This window comes from Phocoena sinus, chromosome 2 (assembly GCF_008692025.1).
Source record: "Phocoena sinus isolate mPhoSin1 chromosome 2, mPhoSin1.pri, whole genome shotgun sequence".
Lineage (NCBI taxonomy): Eukaryota > Metazoa > Chordata > Mammalia > Artiodactyla > Phocoenidae > Phocoena > Phocoena sinus.
In genome coordinates, this window is record NC_045764.1 from 63,558,786 (window position 1) to 63,580,784 (window position 21,999).

The 21,999-nt window shown below is 46.6% G+C and overlaps 1 protein-coding gene across 1 annotated transcript in view; it reads left to right on the plus strand.

The window, feature by feature from the left end:
* CELF6 (CUGBP Elav-like family member 6) overlaps window positions 1-18,832 on the plus strand; it is a 32,117-nt gene extending 13,285 nt beyond the window's left edge. The window contains exons 4-13 of the mRNA XM_032624161.1: window positions 13,599-13,727; window positions 13,829-13,908; window positions 14,066-14,209; window positions 14,321-14,453; window positions 14,551-14,697; window positions 14,926-14,988; window positions 15,243-15,323; window positions 15,410-15,553; window positions 16,176-16,331; window positions 17,197-18,832. Coding sequence (XP_032480052.1) covers window positions 13,599-13,727; window positions 13,829-13,908; window positions 14,066-14,209; window positions 14,321-14,453; window positions 14,551-14,697; window positions 14,926-14,988; window positions 15,243-15,323; window positions 15,410-15,553; window positions 16,176-16,303 — 1,049 coding nt within the window. The 3' untranslated portion in view covers window positions 16,304-16,331; window positions 17,197-18,832. The remainder of the gene's footprint in view (window positions 1-13,598; window positions 13,728-13,828; window positions 13,909-14,065; window positions 14,210-14,320; window positions 14,454-14,550; window positions 14,698-14,925; window positions 14,989-15,242; window positions 15,324-15,409; window positions 15,554-16,175; window positions 16,332-17,196) is intronic.
* The last annotated feature ends 3,167 nt before the right edge of the window (window positions 18,833-21,999 follow it).

A 21,999-nucleotide genomic window follows, 5' to 3' on the forward strand; every position in this document is an offset into this window, starting at 1 on the left:
TTATTTAGCACCAGACAGCTCAGCCATCCCAGGTCAGACTGAAGAGGGATGGGGTCCCAGCATCCCCAGACCCAGAAGAGGCAGGAGATAGAGGCTGGACATAGAGGAAGGGAGTTCTTGCCACCTTGCCCCTGAAGAGAGTTCATTCCTGTTTTAACAGGTGGAACTTCCAGGTTTGTTTGAAGAACCAGGTTAGAGTTATTCTCCTTTTCCAGATCTTCTGATTACAGAGAACTCAGTCCAGTCTGGGTTGGAGCCATTCATTCCTTCATTTCAGTTGCCTTGGGAAAAAGATGAGGCTCGTAAGACAGATTTTGTAGGCCATATTAAGGAACTGAACTCTATGCTGAGGACCATGGAAAGTCTTCAAAAGTTTTTTTTTTTAGCTGCACTGTTTCCTAGTGCAGAAAGACTAATGTTCCTTAAGAACAGGAGGGTTTGAGAGCCTGTGATTTTTTTTTTAATCTTTATTAGAGTATAATTGCTTTACAATGTTGTGTTAGTTTCTGCTGTACAACAAAGTGAATCAGTTATATGTATACCTATATCCCCATATCCCCTCCCTCTTGCGTCTCCCTCCCACCCTCCCTATCCCACCCCTCTAGGTGGTCACAAAGCACCGAGCTGATCTCCCTCTGCTATGTGGCTGCTTCCCACTAGCTATCAGTTTTACATTTGGTAGTGTATATATGTCCATGCCACTCTCTCACTTTGTCCCAGCTTACCCTTCCCCCTCCCCATGTCCTCAGTCAATTCTCTATGTCTGCGTCTTTATTCCTGCCCTGCCACTAGGTTCATCAGTACAATTTTTTTAGATTCCATATATATGCGTTAGCATACGGTATTTATTTTTCTCTTTCTGACTTACTTCACTCTGTATGACAGACTCTAGGTCCATCTGAGCCTGTGCTTTTTGACAACCAGCTGAGTTCTGGCCGGCTTCCATACTGGAAAAGCAATACTAGCTTCTGGTGTCAGTTCTTGGTGTCTTTCTTGCCCTTGGGTGTTAAATCATTCCAAGAAATCTGCCTGGAGCCCTCCCTAACATTTGCGGACTCCCTCTTAAATAAGACTTTCTCCTGAGGGAGACGCAAGAGGGAAGAGATATGGGAACATATGTATATGTATAACTGATTCACTTTGTTATAAAGCAGAAACTAACACACCATTGTAAAGCAATTACACCCCCATAAAGATGTTTAAAAAAAAAAAGACTTTCTCCCCACCTTAGGGAGGTCAGCCATGGCTTTTTATTAGGTAAAAGAAGCTGCCCAAGATCAGGGAGAGAATGGAACCCAATTGACAGACATTTATTGACTCCTAATAATTCTGCACATCCTCTCAGACTTCAGGCTCAGTGTCCACACCTACAAGGGACTCTAGTAGCTTCATAGCTCCATTGTGGAGTTCTTTCCTCCAAGAAATCCATTCTTCCTCCTTTTAGATTTTCTGATTTTGGTCTTTGATTCTCCACTTCTGGTCAAGATGTTATCATCCCACTTTGTCTTAAGGAGATATTTCCAAGCTTCCTCCCTCTCCTCCAAACACAAATCCTCCTTTTCCATCTCATTCTTTCCAGACTGGTTTTTGAGAAGTTCCAGGCTGCATATCAAACCTCTGGTCCACTTGTCCCAAGAATTTCTGCTTCTTGGGAAACTGTTAGGCATCAGGGCCAATGTTGGCCAACTTCTCAGCCCTGCCCACGAACCCTAGACAGCTGAGAGGTCACCTAAGAGTACTTGAGTGAGCTAAGAAGCAGACAGATTGGGCTGTAGTTTGTTCAACCATCCAACCAATATCTTTTGAGTAACTTACTCCACATTAGGAATGCAAGGCAGACCTGGCACCTGGCCTCGTGGAGCTCTGGAGCTATAAGGGGATATAAACAGTAAAAGAAAGCTATCATCCAGTGTGATCAATGCTTTTCAAGCCCTGGGGGATTGAAAAGCATTGGGGAAAACATGGGGCACCTTAGTCTGGGAGGTCAAGGTGGGCTCCCAGAGGTGGTAATATTTAAGCTGAGATCTCAAGGATGAACAAGAAGTAGTCAAATAGAAAGAGGAGGAGCAAGGGAGCAAGTATTTCAGGTGGAGGGAAGAGCATGTACAGAGCTCAGAAGAATATAATGCAACTTGGAGTCTGGTTCAGGAACTAAATCCAGGATGCTGGGGGCACACTTGCTGCTTGGAGTCCAACACCTCTTGCCAGGGTGAGGGCCACTGCCCAAAGGAGGCCTCCACGTTGATTATGCTTCTGCTTAGTCTAGTCCAGATGTCTTGGTCATCTGGGCTCCCAGCAGTGGCATCAGCATGAGTTTTATCATTTGCCTCCCCATTTTTGTACAGGTTTTTCAGGTGTAATATCATTGACATATTCTGTACATATGGCATTTCACCTCTACACCTGTTCAGATTCCGAGCAGCTCAAGAGAGCAGGAAAAGAAAATCTAGCTGAAAAGAGGTCTGCCTGGCAGTAGAATTCATAATTTTAGTAGTTATGTATAACATAGCTATTTCTTGACAAGTGATGGCTTTTTTCTTTCTTAACATCTTTATTGGAGTATAATTGCTTTACATTGCTTAAGTGATGGCTTTTAAAGAGCATATACTCCAAAGGCATCTGTGGATAATCCTTCTTGCAGTTTTGGATGACCAGATCTCTCAATTCTTTCGTGTTGCCACTCAAAATCACCAAATGTTCCCTGATACACATTTGGGAGACAGGAGGCATATGTACTAAGTCTTGCAAAACAGTTGGGTCTTTACAATTTACAAGTATTTTACTACCAACTGATCTGTGTTAGATACTAATCAAAAGGTGTTTCTTCTCTTCAATGCTATTATATATCTCTTCAAAAGTGAGTTCAGGGCTTCCCTGGTGGCGCAGTGGTTGAGAGTCCGCCTGCCGATGCAGGGGACACGGGTTCATGACCCGGTCCGGGAAGATCCCACATGCCGCGGAGCGGCTGGGCCCGTGAGCCATGGCCGCTGAGCCTGCGCGTCTGGAGCCTGTGCTCCGCAATGGGAGAGGCCACAACAGTGAGAGGCCCGTGTACAGCAAAAAAAAAAAAAAAAAAGTGAGTTCAGCTCTCTGCTGAATTGTAACACAAATTAATGCTTTAGAAACTCAACTTTTAAAATGGTATTGAATTTGGTTTTGAAATGTAACATTTGACACCAATGTAAGACAGCTTGTCTCATCCAAGTCTTATCTCTGTTATCCCAAACATTCTATAAACCTTCAGAGTTAACGGTCACACCTGCCCTGATACAGTTAAGCCTTTGAGCTTGCATATTTTAAAATTATTCCTGAAATTAAATCCTTTGTTTACAGTTGATTAATAATGATTTTTACATCTGACAAAAATACTGTTATCAATGCAGACATAATCAAGGGGGTATCAAGGCAAACGTAATCTTCCAAAATTTTGCCATTTTTTTTCTGGAAGGGATTATTAGATTTTTCTTCCCATAAAACAGGGATCACTAACTCAAATGCTATAGGAGCCAGGTAAGGAACCCTAAATGGGTGAGACTGTCATGACATAATGAAAGTTTCTGTTTTAATTATATTAAATTATATTAAATGTTGGCAACTAATTCAATTTTTAAAAGTGGGCCAGCATTGTGACAGCCTAACTAAACCTATCAGGTTTGCTTCTTCGGTCCAAAGACTGCCATTTTCTTTCCCATCTGCCATACAGGAGTATTATATTATGTACACATGCATGAGCTTTTTGACAAAAATAGTTACTTTACATTCTGTCTCTTGAATTTTCATGCCAATGCAACAGAGTAGTATTACTCTTATTTTTAATCACTAGACATGAGGTTTGTGGTTGAAATGACCTATATTTTATTTTCTTATAACTTCTATTATAGGTCTGTTTTATTTTCACTTCCAGCCAATGCTGTAGAAATCAAAGTGTTAGCACAGCAGGGGAGAGCCTGAATAGAAGTAAAATTGTTTTCATTGAAAAAAAATGTTTAAAGCAAATTTATAAAAATATTTTTCATAACACCTTGGAAAGGTACAGAGACATCCTGTCTTCTTCCCGCTATAACATTACCTACAACATCATTGTTCTTAAAAGCATCCATTTGTTCCTAGGAGGAGACCAAACGGCTCCTCCTAAATCTGAAAGATCATAAGACTCTCTGTATAACCATGCTCTACAGGTCACAGATAGTCTCATGAACTTGATTCCCCCCACAAGCTTCTAGAATAGGTAGGGCAGGAAGAGCTATTTCCTCCAAGCTTCCAAATAAGGAAACAGAGGCTCTGAGGGCAAAGCCATCTCTGACTTTCCCCGTCTGACTTGGAGTCCCCTCATAGGCACTTCGAAATAACCTATATTTTAAACACACTGTATGTTGCATTACTTTTAGAAGTTACTGGTAACACTTGCACATTCAATGCTTACAATGCAATAATAGCAACACAAGATCTGCCCGATAGAAGGTCTGGGGCCCTCTTCTTTCATGGTCATCCCTTGCAGCCTTGATGGCACTCAGAGTGCATCCAAGTCTTCATGGACTATATTATAGTAGCCTTTTAATGTATGCCAGCCCTATGTGTATGTTTATACATATATATTTATACATATGTTTAATGTATCCCAGTTCCCATAAATTCTGCAGTCAAGTCCCACACTGTTCATATACTCCATGCTCTGTGCCTATATTTTACATCCTGTGGCATTGAACAGTACACTTTTTTATTTTTTCAATAAATTTCTTTATTTTTGGCTGTGTTGTGTCTTCGTTGCTGAGCACGGGCTTTCTCTAGTCATGGCGAGTGGGGGCTACTCTTCATTGCGGTGCACAGGCTTCTCATTGTGGTGGCTTCTCTTGTTGCGGAGCGTGGGATTTAGGGACGCAGGCGTCAGGAGTTGTGGCACATGGGCTCAGTAGTTATGGCATGTGGGCTCTAGAGCGCAGGCTCAGTAGTTGTGGCGCACGGGCTTAGTTGCTCCGTGGCATGTGCTATCTTCCCCGACCAGGGCTCGAACCCGTGTCCCCTGCATTGGCAGGCGAATTCTTAACCACCGCACCACCAAGGGAAGTCCTTTGAACAGTACACTCTTAAAGGAAAATTAATCTAATTTTCCAAAGTGAAATTATCTCATAATATACTAAAGGCGCCCATTTCTTTTTTTATATATAAATTTGTTTATTTTATTTATTTATTTATTTTTGGCTGCATTGGGTCTTTGTTGCTGTGTGCGGGCTTTCTCTGGTTGTGGTGAGTGGGGGCTACTCTTTGTTGCGGTGCATGGGCTTTTCACTGCGGTGGCTTCTCTTGTTGCGGACCATGGGCTCTAGACACGCGGGCTTCAGTAGTTGTGGCTCACGGGCTTAGCTGCTCCGTGGCACGTGGCATCTTCCTGGACCAGGGCTTGAACCCATGTCCCCTGCATTGGCAGGTGGATCCTTAACCACTGCGCCACCAGGGAAGCCCACGGCACCCATTTCTAATTAAATATACATAGTGCCAAAAACTTTTCCCTCAGCATTTGTGTTTAATTGAATGTGAACATTAAAATGTTTGCCTGAATGAAAATTCAAAGTTCATGTATTTCAAAATGTTAAATTAACCTCAAATTACATGAGGCCAGAGCTAGGGATCCCTAAATCCCTCAGACAATGGTAACTAAATAGATCTATTTTATCTGCTCTTCAGCATGGAGACTGTGGTTGATTTTTCCTAACTTAGATTATCTCTACTATGGAAACACTAAAAATAAGTTGAACTGTAAGTACCAATCATATAGGGAAAGTATTTTTTAGTTCTAAGGCAAAATCTTCAAAATCACTGAACTCCTGTATTTTCTTTCCTATCCTTCAAATTTTATAACATAAAATCAATAAATTCATAAGTCACAATTGTGATTGCTCTTTCCCCAACTTGGCTGTATTTTTTACTTAGCAAATATTTACAGATCCAAGATGCCTACGGTACAGAAATAGTTTAAGTAATAAATCCATGCAATCTTTTCACTTTAAGGGTTTTTTTTTTTTTTACTTTAAAATGTAAAACTTTCTCTGAGGTAATGCCTCTGTTTTTTAATCTTCACATTTGGTTTAACTCAAAAGCCAATTATCTGTCATCACATCAACCCTCCTAAAACCATTCTGTAATTGTTTAATTTCTGCCTGAATTTGCAAGGGTTTGTTTAAATATCAGCCTGGATTTTGAGTAATAAACATATATTACTATCTAACTAAGTAAGCCATCTTTTCCAATTTTTTTTTCTAGGATTCTATTCTATTCAGTGTTTAACATCCAGACTTTAAGTTAAAGTTAAATTTTGAGCTAGAATTTTCAGAATTTCTTAATACTGGGACATATTCTCTGGCCTAAATCAGACACGGATCTTAGCAACAACTGTTCTATTAGTCAGTTGACACTCATATCTGTCTTTGATCCTCACACTGAATTAATTCTAAAAAGTATTCTTCCAACTAAAACCTGACTGGATAAGGCTCACAGTACTGCCTAAGACCTGGTAATGTCAAGTTAATGTTTCACTTCCTGAAATGCATTCTACCTCCGAAGGAAAAGAGTGGTGCTTTCCTTCAGTTTGACTCAGAGTGGATCACCCAGAGCTAATTGTTGTAACACTTTTAGGCCATGGCTGTGGCTGAACCTCTGACAAGCCCTTCAGGTACAAGTGTATAGCCCACAAAAGAAAAATGCATCTCCAGAGGCTGAGATCTTCTCTCTTAAGGGAACCTGAAAGCCCAGGCTTGGTCTACCTTTCTTACTCGCCTCCTGGCTCTCCTGGATCAGGATGAAGGAACAGTGGAGTCTCTGTTCTTTCTTAATCTAAGTCCCTATTTTTCAGGCCTCCTCCTTCACTGTATTTTTTTTTAATTGGGGTAAAACAGACATAACATCATCTTTACTCTCTTTACCATTTTTAAGAGTACAGTTCAATACTGTTAGCAATACTCACATTGCTGTGCAACCTCCAGAACTTTTTCATCTTACAAAACTCAAAGTCTGTACCCATTAACCAATAACTCTCCATTTCTCCCTCCCTCCAGCCCCTGGCAACCGTTTTTTTGTGACTGGCTTATATCACTTAGCATAATGTCCTCAAGTTTCATCCATGTTGCAGCATGTCAGAATCTCCTTCCTTTTTTTTTTTTTTTTTAACGTCTTTACTGGAGTATAATTGCTTTACAATGGTGTGTTAGTTTCTGCTTTATAACAAAGTGAATCAGCTATACATATACATATATCCCCGTATCTCCTCCCTCTTGTGTCTCCCTCCCACCCTCCCTATCCCACCCCTCTAGGTCGTCACAAAGCACCGAGCTGATCTCCCTGTGCTATGTGGCTGCTTCCCACTAGCTATCTGTTTTACGTTTGGTAGTGTATATATGTCCATGCCACTCTCTCACTTCGTCCCAGCTTACCCTTCCCCCTCTCTGTGTCCTCAAGTCCATTCTCTACGTCTGCCTCTTTATCCCTGTCCTACCCCTAGGTTCTTCAGAACATTTTTTTTTTTAGATTTTTCCTTCCTTTTAAAAGCCAAATGATATTCCATTGTACATATATACCATATTTTGTTTATCCATTCATTGGTTGATAAGACATTTAGGTTGCTTCTACCTTTTGACTATTGTGGATAATACTAAGGTGAACGTGAGTGTACAAATATCTCTTTGAGACTCTGCTTTCAATTCTTTTGGATATATACCCAGAACTGGTATGGCTGGATAATATGGTAATTCTATTTTTAATTTTTTGAGGAACCGCCGTACTGTTTTCCATAGCGGCTTGTACCATTCAACATTAGTGCACATACATACATAATTTCTCCACATTCTTGCCAGCACTTATTTCCCCCCCACTTTTTTAAAATAGCAGTCATCCTAATGGGTGTCAGTTGATATCTTGTAGTTCTGATTTGCACTTTCTTAATTATTAGTGATTTTGAGCATCTTTTCATATATTTGTTGGTCATTATATATCTTCTTCGGAGAACTATCTATTCAGATCTTTTGCTCATTTTTAAAAATTGAATTATTTTTGTTGTTGAGCCATAGGAGCTCTTTATATATTCTGGATATTAAACTTTTATCAGATATACGGTTTGCAAATATTTTCTCCCATTCTGTAGGTTGCCTTTTCACTCTGGTTGTGTCCTTTGATGCACAGTAGTTTTAAAATTTGATGTAGTCCAAAATTTCTATTCTTACTTTTGTTGCCTGTGCTTTTGGTGTCATATCCAAGGAATCACTCTCAAATGCAAGGTCATGAAGCTTTCCCCCTGTTTCTTCTAGGAGTTTTATAGTTTTAGCATTTATGTTTACATTTGATCCATTTTCATTTAATTTTTGTATACAGTACAGTGTAAGGGTCCAACTTCATTCTTTTGTATGTAGATGTCCAGCTTTCTTAGCAACATTTGTTTAAAAGACTGGCACTCTTGTCGAAAGTCAATTGACCACATACATGAGGGCTTATTTCTGGCCTTTCTATTCTACTCCATTGGTCTAAATGTCTCTCTTTATGCCAGTACCACACTTTGATTACTGTAGCTTTGTAATAAGTTTTGAAATCAGTTAGACTGAGACCTCCAAAATTCTTTTTCCCCCCCAAGATTATTTGGCTATTCAGGATCTCTTGAGATCCCGTATGAATTTTAGGATCGATTTTTCTGTTTCTTAAGAAAATGCCACTGAAATTTTGATAGGTATTGCATTAAATCTGTAGATTGCTTTGGGTAGTACTGACATCTAACAACATTAAGTCTTTCAATTCATGAACATAGGATGTCTTCCATTTATTTGCATCTTCTTCAGTTTTCTTCAGCAATATTTTGTAGTTTTCAGGATACAAGTCTTTTGCAGCCTTGTTTAAATATATTCCTAAGTATTTTATTCTTTTTGATGCTAAGTGAAATAGTTTTCTTAATTTCATTTTCAGATTGTTCATTGTTAGTCTATAGAAACACAACTGATTTTTTTGTTGATTTTTAAAAATAAATAAATTTATTTATTTATTTATTTTTGGCTGCGTTGGGTCTCTGTTGCTGTGTGCGGGCTTTCTCTAGTTGCAGTGAGCGGGGGCTACTCTTTGTTATGGTATGCGGGCTTCTCATTACGGTGGCTTCTCTTGCTGTGGAGTACGGCTCTAGGCCCGCGGGCTTCAGTAGTTCTGGCATGCGGGCTCAGTAGTTGTGGCTCGTGGGCTCTAGAGTGCAGGCTCAGTAGTTGTGGCACACAGGCTTATTAGCTGCTCCACGGCATGTGGGATCTTCCCAGACCAGGGCTCGAACCCATGTCCCCTGCATTAGCAGGCAGATTCTTTTTTTTAAAAATAAATTTATTTATTTATTTATATTTTTAATTTTTGGCTGCGTTGGGTCTTCGTTGCTGCGCGCAGGCTTTTCTAGTTGCGGCGAGTGGGGGCTACTCTTTGTTGTGGTGCGTGGGCTTCTCATTGCGGTGGCTTCTCTTGTTGAGGAGCATGGGCTCTACATGCACGGGCTTCAGCAGTTGTGGCTCGTGAGGTCTAGAGTGCAAGCTCAGTAGCTGTGGCACATAGGCTTAGTTGCTCTGTGGCACATGGAATCTTCCCGGGCCAAGGCTTGAACCTATGTCCCCTGCATTGGCAGGCAGATTCTTAACCACTGCGCCACCAGGGAAGTCCCTGTTGATTTTTTTAATAGGATAACTTTGCTGAATTTGTTTCTTAGTTCTAATAGTTTTCTTTTGGAATTAAAGCCATACTTGGGCTTCCCTGGTGGCGCAGTGGTTGAGAGTCTGCCTGCCGATGCAGGGGACATGGGTTCGTGCCCCGGTCCGGGAAGATCCCACATGCCGCGGAGCGGCTGGGCCCGTGAGCCATGGCCGCCAAGCCTGCGCGTCTGGAGCCTGTGCTCCGCAACAGGAAAGGCCACAACAGTGAGAGGCCCGCGTACCGCAAAAAAAAAAAAAGCCCTACTTGATACTCATCAGATCTGATCAGGAGACTTTGTTTCCCCTGGATATTTCCTTCACTCATTTCCCAGTCTTCATTGGATCCTTATGCTGCAGTCATCACTGAGCATGTCAGAGCATCAAATGCTGCCATCAATAGGATCTCCTGGGTTGGTATTTGGATGGAAAGGTGGACTGGTAATTTTAGGATGTGTCTGATGGTTGGTACCCCAATGCGATTTCTTGTCCCTGCACTGTTTCTACAATCATGATATCCCACCAACATGGTAGTGAGTGGTTGTGGGGGGGCTTAGAAGCCAGAAGCTTGGGACTCCTTTGGGTCAACTTGGGCAGAGCCTTCTTTCTTGAACAGCATCTTGATACCTTTCCTGAGGAAGATGGAGTGGACTGACTCTGACTCTGGGCTTCCAACCCCATCATTTGCTACCTTAGAATCCCTGTATGATCAGCTGCGCAAGACAGCTTTATGGAGATGAACCTCTAGGGTCCAAACAACTTGATTTGGGTTCAAAAAAGCATTTGGTAGAAGAGCAAGGAGTATACACAAGTGGCCATCATGAAAATGCAGTTACACCGTTCAACTGTGTGTCTTTCCAACTATGTCTCAACTCCACACTGATGCTATCTTCCAATTCCATCCACTCCAGGAAAGTTAAGCCTCCCAGTTTGAATTTCCATCTTTCTAGGGACCCACACACCACTCATGGAATGATTTTATTCAGACATCTCTGACCTACCTCTTACAGAATCCTTTTCTACCAAACTGGTATAGTTTGACCTAGAGGATATTGCATTTTCTGGGCTAAATCCCATCATCTCCATCTCTCTGGGAGCATGCGTCGGCCCTGAAAATCTTCAGGGGTGTGGATTTGCGGGCTACTCTCAGGAGTCTAGCCTGTAATTCTCTTTGACCAGGTCTCTTAAGAAACTTATCCCACCATTTCAGGACCATCTGATGCTTATATTCACTGTGACCCAGATCATCCTCCTGTCAAACACCATGAAGGTCCCTGTAAAGTGGCAAAGAGGACACCAGGATTCAAGGTGACAGCTGTGAAATGGGCAGCATAGAGATTAGCCCATAGCCCAACCTCATTTCAATTTCAAATTCTGTACAGCCCAGTAGTCTAGAACCATAGAGTCAGTGCCCTATCATGGAAATGGAAATTCTTAATTTGGGAGACTCTCACTGGAACAGAAGGATCAGAGAATTTCATGGTCTGTGACATGAGCTGTGACTGACCACCATCATCAGAAAAGAGCAGAAAGAGGAAGAGCAGATGAAGGATCGGACCACTGTTCACACAAACCTCTTTACTGTCCTGGGGGCTCCATCTCAGCCATGACCTCTCTCTTCCTACCTAGGGCTACCTGGATGCTGTTCCATGTGGCATGACAGCTTACCTAGGTGCTGTCATCATCTTGCAGACCCTACCCAATGTCACAGCTGCACTATAAATTAGGGCATCATGAAGCCCTGAGACTCTGGAGACCCTAGGATCTTCTCCAGCCCCTCCTGGGCCTCTTGTAGACGCATGGGCATAATTTAGTTTCATAGCTCAGAACAATAACAATCTCAGAGGGTTTGATTCCCTGACCAAATAGGGCCTGTCTTCCAATGTCAAGGCAAAGCCACCATCAGATTAGTCAAGAGAATCATGAAAGACCTTTCCTGACTTCTCAGGTTCCTGAAGAGAATGATCTCAGATGCCTCTTCATACACCATGTGGAATTCTATTTTCTATCTTTTAGGTCAGTGGTTTACAAAGGACTTTCCTTGGAGCCCCCTCTAGGGAGTACCAGGGGAAGATGAAGCAAGAGGAACTCCAGCCCTCCTCCTACTTTTCTGGCTTTTCCAAGCAGTTCTACTTTTCTCTTACATTTTGAGCTTCATCCTAATATTTTTGTTAGAACAATGGATTTCACAGCTGTTTTAAAAGGTTAGGAAACCAGTGATCCATTCCAAGGGCACTATTCTGTGGCTGACCCTCCCAGGAGTGAAGTATACCCACTGGTTTGTACTCTCACCACAGAAGGTTGGTACCTCTACTGGAATTCTGGCCACAAGTACATTATCTATCCTTTCCCCATCAGGATTTCTGGGCAGTAATCCTCTGGACAGAGGGCAGGATTCTGCTGAAACACACTCTGTCTGTCCCATATAAGCCACAGTTCCTGCTCTCCATACAGACACAGCATTAACAGGCAGGCGACAGATACCAAGGTACCCCGGGCAGCCTAGGCTGAACCCCACACCATCCAGGTGAAATATGGACACACACACATAGCCTTGTTGGAGATTCCCTCCACTGCTAATTTCGGCCTTTTCACTTTCCTTTTCACTGTCACCCAGGCTTCAGTCTATGACCTTCACCAGCCTTGTTTCCTTTGCACTCAGGATCCAAGGACCCCCATCAGCCTGGCCAAGATTGTCAAAGAGTGAAGGAGTTTGGGATGGGTTTTCTTGGGCTTCAGGATCTCAGAGGTGAAGTCTGAAGCCAGATTCCCACCCACTCTTTCTCTCCCAACTTGTATTACGCTGATGAAGCCCCATCTCAAAATCAGAGACTTACCTTGGTGCAGATGAGAGAGGCTTTGACAGCAGGACCTGTGGGCTGGGCTCCTCTATCACACACTCCTGGATAGTGCTCCTGAGGCCCGACTTGCTGGATGTACAGCTAAGCCCTGGTTTCCAGCCCCAGCTCTCCAGCTTTCTCCAAGGTCATGGGGCCCAGCTTACGGCCCCTCTCTGGGCATCTCTACCATTCCCATAGGAAGGGTGGACACAGGGAAGGATCCTCAGGTGGCCATCCAGGTCTATAGGCAGAACCTGTTCTCCCATAGCATGAACACCTGGGGAGAGATCAAGGCAGGAAAACAGGGGAAGTCAGAGAGGAGGCAGCAGGGCTCAGTGAGGGCCCTGGAAGCTCAGTGAAGGAATAAGGGAGGTAAGGAAAGGGGTCATGAGTTCAGTAAGCATAGTGGGCAAAATGCCAATGTTGGAGGATCAGGAACCCAAGCTTCCTGTTCTCTTTAGGCCTTTGGGAGGGGCACGCAGGTTGAGTTGGGTGCTGGAGTTGGGGATTCATCATTCCAGTGCTCATGGTCTGGGGTTGAGGCAGTGCAATGAGACAACTGCTTTCTGTGCTGTTTTTTTTTTGACCCAGAATCCTGGACTCTAGCCACTGCCATCAGGCTTATCGGGAGGGTGTACTTATCTTCTCCAGACCCAGTATGAATACAAGGACTCCTCTGAGGACTCCCCTCCCTTAATAGGGCTGAAATGGTCCAAAATAGCATTTCCCAGACTCTAAGAACAGAAAGGTCAAACATATAAAATGATGCATGTAGGGCTCTATCCAACCAAAAATATGGACTGAATCACTTCCCACAAGAGCAACAATGAGTTCCAGGACCCAGGTTTTCCTGATGGAAGTCTGGAGTTTCTCTCCTCCAGATCTGTCTGTAGGTCATCCTGCCCCTCAAAGAAACCCAACCTTGTGGCCCCAAGTGAGTAGGGCCTGCTCACTCACCTCTTCCCAGAGCTAGACCGTGGTTAACTACCTTCCTAGGCTCCTCATGTTACTCTGGGGAGTCCAAGAGGTCTTAGGGTTCCCAGGTGACTCCTGGATTTGTCCCCAGAGGACCGAAAACTGTTTGTGGGTATGCTGGGCAAGCAGCAGGGTGAGGAGGACGTCAGACGCCTGTTCCAGCCCTTTGGCCACATCGAGGAGTGCACCGTCTTGCGGAGCCCCGATGGCACCAGTAAAGGTGACTTGAGCTGACCCCTGGATTTCCTGATGACCCCGCCTCACTCCGGACCACATGACCCTTTGGCCTCTGTGACCTGAGCCACCTCTATCCTGCCCCAGGCTGTGCCTTTGTGAAGTTCGGGAGTCAAGGGGAAGCTCAGGCGGCCATCCAGAGTCTGCACGGCAGCAGGACCATGGCGGTGAGGGCGGGCGCCGGGGCCCGGGGTGAGACCAGGGGTCTGGGGACTGGCTCCTCTTCCCCACATGCCGGGGAAAGGGCCTGAGGAGCAAGGCCCTCGGCCCAGGGCCGGGGCTGAGGTCTAGACCCGTCCTTGCAGCCTTCCCTGCCTTACCCAGGGCGCCTCGTCCAGCCTCGTGGTCAAGCTGGCGGACACGGACCGCGAGCGCGCGCTGCGGCGGATGCAGCAGATGGCGGGCCAGCTGAGTGCCTTGCAGCCGGCGCCGCTGCCGCTGGGGGCCTGCGGAGCCTACACCACCGCTGTAAGCGCCTGGCCCGGCGGGCGCGAGCGGGCAGCGGGTGACGGGGGATGGGGCGCCGGGGCAGATGCCCGCCGCTGGGCCCTCCACACCCGGCCTTCTTCCCTCCCAAAGATCCTGCAGCACCAGGCGGCCCTACTGGCGGCGGCGCAGGGCCCGGGCCTCGGCCCGGTGGCCGCAGTGGCGGCACAGATGCAGCACGTGGCGGCCTTCAGCCTGGTAGCCGCGCCGCTCTTGCCGGCTGCAGGTACTGCGCGCAGGGGGCGGGGCCCGAGGCGGGGGCGGGGCGAGGCGGGGCGAGGCGGGGCTGCGGCCTGACTCTTCCACTTCCTCGCCACCTGCAGCCAATTCCCCGCAGGGCGGTGGCCCCAGCACGCTTCCGGGTCTCCCGGCGCCCATCGGGGTCAATGGATTCGGCCCCCTGACCCCCCAGACCAACGGGCAACCTGGCTCGGACAGTCTCTACAATAACGGGCTCTCTCCTTACCCAGGTGGGCCGCCCCCACCCGCTCCGCCCAAATCTCCCCCAAAACGGAGTGGGGAGCGGGAATCGGGGGGTGGGGGTGGGCGGGTGGCAGGGCCTGGTCTCCTTGAGAAGGGACTCCTCCTCCTTCCCTGCTGCCTCTCACAGCCTCCCTCTACACTCCCTGCGTTCTCACCTTACCCTGCCCGCCCGCCAGCCCACCTTCACTGTGGGCCTTGCGCCCCTCTCTCCCCAGCCCAGAGTCCCGGCGTGGCTGACCCCCTGCAGCAGGCCTACGCTGGGATGCACCACTACGCAGGTTTCACTTGGCGCTACGCGGCCTGGGGGGTTTGAAGGGCCCCAGAAAGTAATAGGGAGATTTGGGGGTGGGGGGGTTAGGCTCTGTGCTGAGGAGTCCGACCCTCCTTTCGCCCACCCTTGGACCCAGTACGACCTTTCTAGGGGTGAGGGTTACTGTGCACTGGCTGAGTTGGTCAAAGGTGGCCAGGCAGGTGGGGCCCTGATTGGGGGTGGCTCCTGGGGGTCACTGCCCACTCCCACCTCTGTCTCCAGCAGCCTATCCGTCGGCCTATGCCCCAGTGAGCACAACTTTTCCCCAGCAGCCTTCAGGCCTGCCCCAGCAGCAAAGAGAAGGTGAGGGACAGGGGTCTGGAGATCAGGGCCTGGTGGGGCTGGACTCAGGATTCCTCCCCTGAACCAGCCTGCTCCTGTTCCTGCAGGCCCCGAAGGCTGTAACCTCTTCATCTATCACCTGCCTCAGGAGTTTGGTGATGCAGAACTCATCCAGACATTCCTGCCCTTTGGAGCCGTTGTCTCTGCCAAAGTCTTTGTGGATCGAGCCACCAACCAGAGCAAGTGTTTCGGTGAGCTGAGCCCCATCCCTAGGCCTCTCCCACTCCCAACTTCGAGATTCCTTACAGACCCTAAGACTGTACCTCCGGAAGTCAGTGACTCCTAGAAACTGAATGTATAGCGCTCAACAGAGTCACAGACCAGTGATGAGGCTAAGCCCAGACAAGGGACAAGTCTATTTCAGGTTCACCTGGGAAGGTCAGGTGTCTGGTAGATCTTCAACCAGGTTAGGCTTTAGAGTCTAGCCAGGGCAGGTGGAGTCTGGGTCTGGGACCAGAGATCCCCTCCAGCTGCAATTCAGAGGACCAGAATGGGGGCTGTGGAGAGAGAGAGTTTTCCCACACCAGGGAAAGACAGGGAAACACCCCATCAACACACTACCTGCCTCCCCAATACACACACTCAGAATTACCTCCTGTCCTTCCAAGAATCACACGTTTAGGAAACTCAGGCCACTTGCCTGTGTAAGTACGAGCATGTGTCCGTGTGTGTGCACACGTGCAAACACTGGAGGGTGGAGGAGTACTGATTGATGGAACTGGCCTGAGAGGGCAAGGAGAAGGGGCTGGTCATAGAGAAAGGAGGCCCTGCCACTCAGAGTTCCCAGCTAACCTCTCTGCACACACCCTCCAGGGTTTGTTAGCTTTGACAATCCAACCAGTGCCCAGACAGCTATTCAGGCCATGAATGGCTTTCAGATTGGCATGAAGAGGCTCAAGGTCCAGCTAAAGAGGCCCAAGGATGCCAACCGGCCTTACTGATCTACTCTCACTGACCAGCCACAGAAAGGTGAGTCCTTAGTGGACCCCCGGCAGATGGGGCCTGAGTGATGGAGGTGCTCTCAGCTTTGATATTCCTTTTGGGATGCTGGGGGCACCGACCCCTGAAAAAGTCTGGGAGAGAAGAGCCAGGAGTTAGGAGGAATCCTCAGTCTGAGGCTGTGTTTTTCCTTCAGTCTAAGGACTGAGATAAATTAGACAACATTCCTGCCCCCACAGTCTGGGAGAGACAATTACAGTAAGATCCAACCAGTTCGCTCCACTCCAGAGACAGCCACAGGGGACCATAGTAGAGAATTCCTGTGTGGGGAGGGCAGGGGGGTGGAGAACGAGACTCGAAAAGTAGGTTTATGCTAGCTCGTGAAGGGTCTTAAAGGCCATGAGTTTGGACTTTATCCTGAAGATGGTAGAGGACCACTGTGGAGTTTAAGCAAAGAAGGGACAGGATGTAAGGGCTGGGATAATGGCAGTGAACATGGAGATGAGGAGAGAAGCAAATACACTGAAGATGCAGGATCTACAGGGTGTGGTGGTGATGGGGAGGGCTATGACAAGCTCTCAGGTTTCTGGCAGGGCCGGCTGCCTGCGACTTTTAGAGATTGCTGTCTCAGAAGATCCACAGGACCCTGCCTCACTTGAACTACCCCCAGGGAGCACTCTGGAGGGAGTGCTGGGCTGAGGTCATCTGCCCAGGACCCAGGGTCTGGCTTCAGTGGAAGCCTGAGGTCCAGCCACTCACCTGAGCCTGAGGTCCAGCCACTCACCTGTCACGGATAGGGCAAGCTGCTCTTCTTGTCTTGCCCTCCAGAGTGATTTTTTCCTTTTTTTCCCTTTCTCTCTCCTTATCAATTAATACCCAACATTGGAAACTGAAGAGTGAGAAGAAAGGAAAAGAAAAGCACAGAAATGCTTGAGCAGCCCTTCCTGAAGGAGCAGCCACAGATGGAGGTGGACCCAAGGCCAGTGCCTGGGCTCAGGCCACTTTAAGGATTGTTTTCACCAAGTGGGTTGTTCTGTGCCTGTGATGTAGAGCTCAGGCTGGCAAGGCAGCTGGGGCTGGCTGAGGAGTGACTGTCTAGGGGAACCAGCAGAGGGCCTTGGGGGGTGCCAAGGGCTTCTCCACAAGGGAAGCCCAGATTTACTTCTTTCAAAATCATATCATTCCTTAGAGTTTAGGGACCAAAGGACTATTGCTTTTTAAAGAATTATATATATATATATATACATATATATATATATATATGTATATATAAATTAAAACAAAGAAACAAAAAAATCACAAGAGAAACAAAAAAGACAGTATAGAGTCTAATAAAAGCTGCCTTTAAATACCCCTAGGAGGCAGGGTGAAGGAGACCCTTGAAGGCCCCAGCCTAGGCAGAGGAAGGGTGTGGAAAGATTGTTCTGTGTCTCATTCCCTCTTAACGCCCCCCACCTCCACCTCACCACCTTTTAAAAATAATGAAGGACTTGAGGTCTGGGCTCATATGCAGGTAACAAGAGAGTTATTGAAGCAGTGAACCCACAGTTCCCAAACTCAGAGAGCATCCATGAAGAGGCCTCAAGGAGGAGCTCTGGCCTGCCCTGCTCTTTGCCACCCCGAAAAACCCCTTAAGCCAGCAGGGGTGGGAACCTGCCTTTCCTTCTTGACAGCCTTTCGCATGGAACCACTGCTTCCTCAGGCAGGAAGAAAGGGAGTTTGGACTGCCCCAGCCTTTCCCTTCCCCATCCAGTTAGACAGAGGCCCTGCCTTTGGCTGAGCCGAGACACCTCCTGTTTCCCCTCACCTTGAGCCAGCTCCAGTGTCCCCTTGCTCCAGACCACCTTCTGTCTCTAAGTTTGCCCACCAGTAAAGTAGATTCAGGATATATGTAGAGGGCTGTGACAACAGACTTGGAAGGTTCGCTACTGTATATACTGCCATTGAGAAGGGGATAATTTTCAATATGTAGAAGCTTCAGAATTTAGAGGTCCCTCTTTACCCAGGACCTGGGAGGGAAGTAGATGTTTTGCCAAAATACTTCATCATTCCTTTAAAAACTACATCTTTCCTATGCAAGAGTGTCTCAATGTGCTTATCCAAGGTGCTTCTAGATGGTGAGCAGTGTTCAGCTTAGAAGTGGTGTGTGCTCTGTCTGTCTGTCTTTGTCTGTCTGTTGTATACAGTGGGTACCATATAAAGCTGATCGATGGTGGTGCTTCCTGCCTGCTTCTGTGAGATGGGCAAAAGATTCAGCTTAGAGCACCATGACTCACTTGCCTTGGTCAGCCTTTCCTGGGCCTGCAGGGCCTTGCACATAACTTTTCCTAGGAGGATAATTTTCCCTCTACCCCACAGACCTGGATCAAACTAGTCTGGGGCCCCAGCTGTGTGGTGGGCACTCTGGTCCCTAGATGTTGCTGAGACTGGAGGCCTCTGATCTGATATCACATCAGACAATAAAGCATGTGGGGGCGGGGGCGGCGGGTTCCTCCTTAATAAGAGTTTCTAAGAAAATTTGTTCCCACCTGTTCCTCTGTCTTTGACTCGTTTTTGAAGGGAATGGAATGAAAAATAACATTGCCAGGTAAGGTGTGGTAGTTCACAGGGCTGACACGTAGACTGACCACCCTGGACACAGATGGGAATGTTAACACCTGCACATTCAAACAGCTGTTCACATGGAGGCATAGAGACCCGTCACTGCTAGGTGCTAAGCACTCAGAGTTGGGGGAAGGACGGTCCGATAATGTAGTTATAATGAGGGCCCCAGAGAGTCTGTGATAGCAAGAACAGTACCGAATTCAGACTTGACTGGTAAGGCAGGTCAGAGAAAGGTTTACTGAAGAAGATGAAGGAGGGGAAGGGTCTTCGAGAATGAACTGGCACATATGCACAAAGCCATTTGGACAGCCGCATCATGCTGATAAATTATTAGCAAGAAATCATAATGATTACCGTTTATTCAGTGCCAACTATGGGGCAGACAGTGGGCACCAAGATAAGACCCTTTCCCATTTCTAACTCTACCCTGAACCTTAACTCATCAAGTCACGTCAAGACACAAACCAAAATGGCATTTGAAGTATCTTGTTCCATGGTTAGGGGCTGGCAGACCATGTATAAATGCTGCAGAGGTTGGCAGGATCTAGATCAGGGGTCGGCAAACTATGGCCTGTGGGCAAATCTGGCCTACAGCCTGCTTTTGTATGGCCTACAAATAATGTTTTTTTACATTTTTAAAGGGCTGTAAAGATAAAACAAAAAAGAATATGAGACAGAGACCATATGTGGCCCACAAAGCCTAAAAGATTTATCTGGTCCATTAGATAAAATGTTTGCTGATCCCTATAAGCTCATGGAAGACGTGTATAATGTCTAATGAGTTTAAGCAACAATGGTGTTTGTGTCTCTGTTGTGTGTGCATGTGTTAGTCCAAATCCTTTCAGCTGCAAGTGTCAAAAACCCAACTCAAACATGTTTAAGCCAATAGGAAACTAGTTGGCTTGCTTAATTGATAAATCAAAGGATGTATCTACCTTTAGGCATGGCTTGATCTAGGGGTTCAAATGATGATGTCTCCATCTCTCGGCTCTGCTCCCTTCTATTTAGTGGCCGCGCTAGTTCCAGCTCTAAAGACCTTGGGAGGACTTTGGCCAGAATGGACATATGGCTACCTCTAGGGTGGAAGAGTAGGCCACCGTAATTGACAACTTCACAAGGACTGTGTGGAGGGGAGAACTGGGTCTTCAAAAGAAGGGATGATGGGCAGATAAGCAATTTGCATCCACAGTATTCCTCCCCTTTATTGTTCACCTTCCACCTATACTTTTCTTGACAAACATACACTTTCAAAAATGTGCCTGCCTAACAATGCAATGTTCCTAGGCTCAACAAAAAACAGTCACCCACTTCTGAATAGGAGACAAAACAGAATCATGCCCAGTTGCTTTATTGAGCCCTCAGTCCAGGGTCCCTTTGTGATGTGCAATTCTTGATCAGGTCTGGATATAATTTCTTGTGATTTTGCAATCTCTGGCTTAAAGATAAATTTAGCTACCCCTACATAACCAATATGGAGAGAAATAGGGTAACCATTTAAAAAAAAACAAAAAAAACCCCTTCCATTTGGAATAGGGGAGAAGAGAAAACAATAGTCTCTAATCTATAGCATATAGCACATCCTTCTGGACAGTGGAGCAAGTTTCTTCATCAACAAAACTAATCGCTCTTGGTCCTTTCCACTGGGAAATATCTCCCTCCTTTATGGACAGCCCTGAGAAGATACCTCTTCTGGAATTGAATCATCTCTTTAGACATGGGTTTGGACCTAAAGATTGCCTTAGAGATTATGCCTTCCCACATCCCTGATTGCCTGGTGAGGATTCTCTGGACAATTCCTTTCAAACCAAGTGATTTGATTCCTGGGCTCTCTGTGAGCTAGTAACCATCGTCAAGAATCTTGCTGAGTTCTTGTCCTTGAGTCTGGATCTGGCCCTTGTGGTTTCTGTCTCTTAGCAACAGGTCACAGTTGGCCCATTCCCCTCCCCCTCAGCTTCATGGTTTCCACGATAGCCTGTCTGTGATAATAAGTCAACCTTAATCTGCTCAGTGCCCTCAGAGAGAGATTACCTATATAACACTTGGTTGGCTCACGCTCCAGTGACCCTGACTAGATAGTCAAAATCCCTAAGTGGTACTGGCTCCTAGGTCTCAGCCCCAAGGCAATGCTTAGGACAGGAGTGAGGCAACCACACAAGCACTCACTCTGGACAATCTGCAGCTTGCTCCACTCCTCGCCCTCTGGCTATGGTCCATTATTACACTAAGGCCACATCACCAAAGCACTCCTGAGAAGAGTCTGTCAGTGGACATTGAATTGGGGGGCCCTCTGAGAACTTGTTTAACTTGGGGACTGTGGGCAGAGTCTTCAGCCTTCAGGAGGGCCCCCAGAATTTCTCTCTGTCTCTCTGGATGCAACCTGGGTGTCTTGCATACAGAGAGAAAAGACCTTTGGTCTGAGATGGGACTGACAACCTCTGACCTCAGAGCAGCTCTGGATCTACTGTGTGCTCTGACCAGACCTGGGGTCTCACCTCTGCCTCAGTGGAACAGAACATGCATGTAATACCCTCCAAAAGAGGGTACTAAGGTCAGGGAGGTCACAGAATCTCTCTTTATCTTTTCCAGCTTTGTTTGCAATCTTTGGCATCCACTGTCCTCACTGTACCTGCCTTCACTGTGACACAGCCAAATCCAGCAGGGATTCAGAGGCTGTCTTGGGTCTCTGCGCCTCCCTCAGCCAGTATATTTGCTCAAGCATGTTACACAGTCCTGTGTTCTTTGGGAGAACCAATGAAGGAATAAACCTCATGGGCTCAGGAAGCTCAGAGCCAAAGCGGATTCTGTAGCTGCCCTTCGAGCTTGAGCCACGTGAGGTCCACAAAGAGTTGACCAAGTCTGCGCCAAGTGCAAACTCAGAAAGGGTGGAGAGCTACTCTTTTTCTCCCCAACCCCGCTTCAGACACTGCCATCACAGACAGTATGGCAGCCTGGGCTGATCAGAGCCTTTGATTGGCCGTCTGTAGAGGGGACTTTGAACGTCCATGCTCTAGCCTGCTGCCCTCTAGCGGCCTAAGAGCACAGAGACCCAGAAGGCAGAGCAAGCTGCAAGCCTGGGTTTGACTCTTCCAAAGGT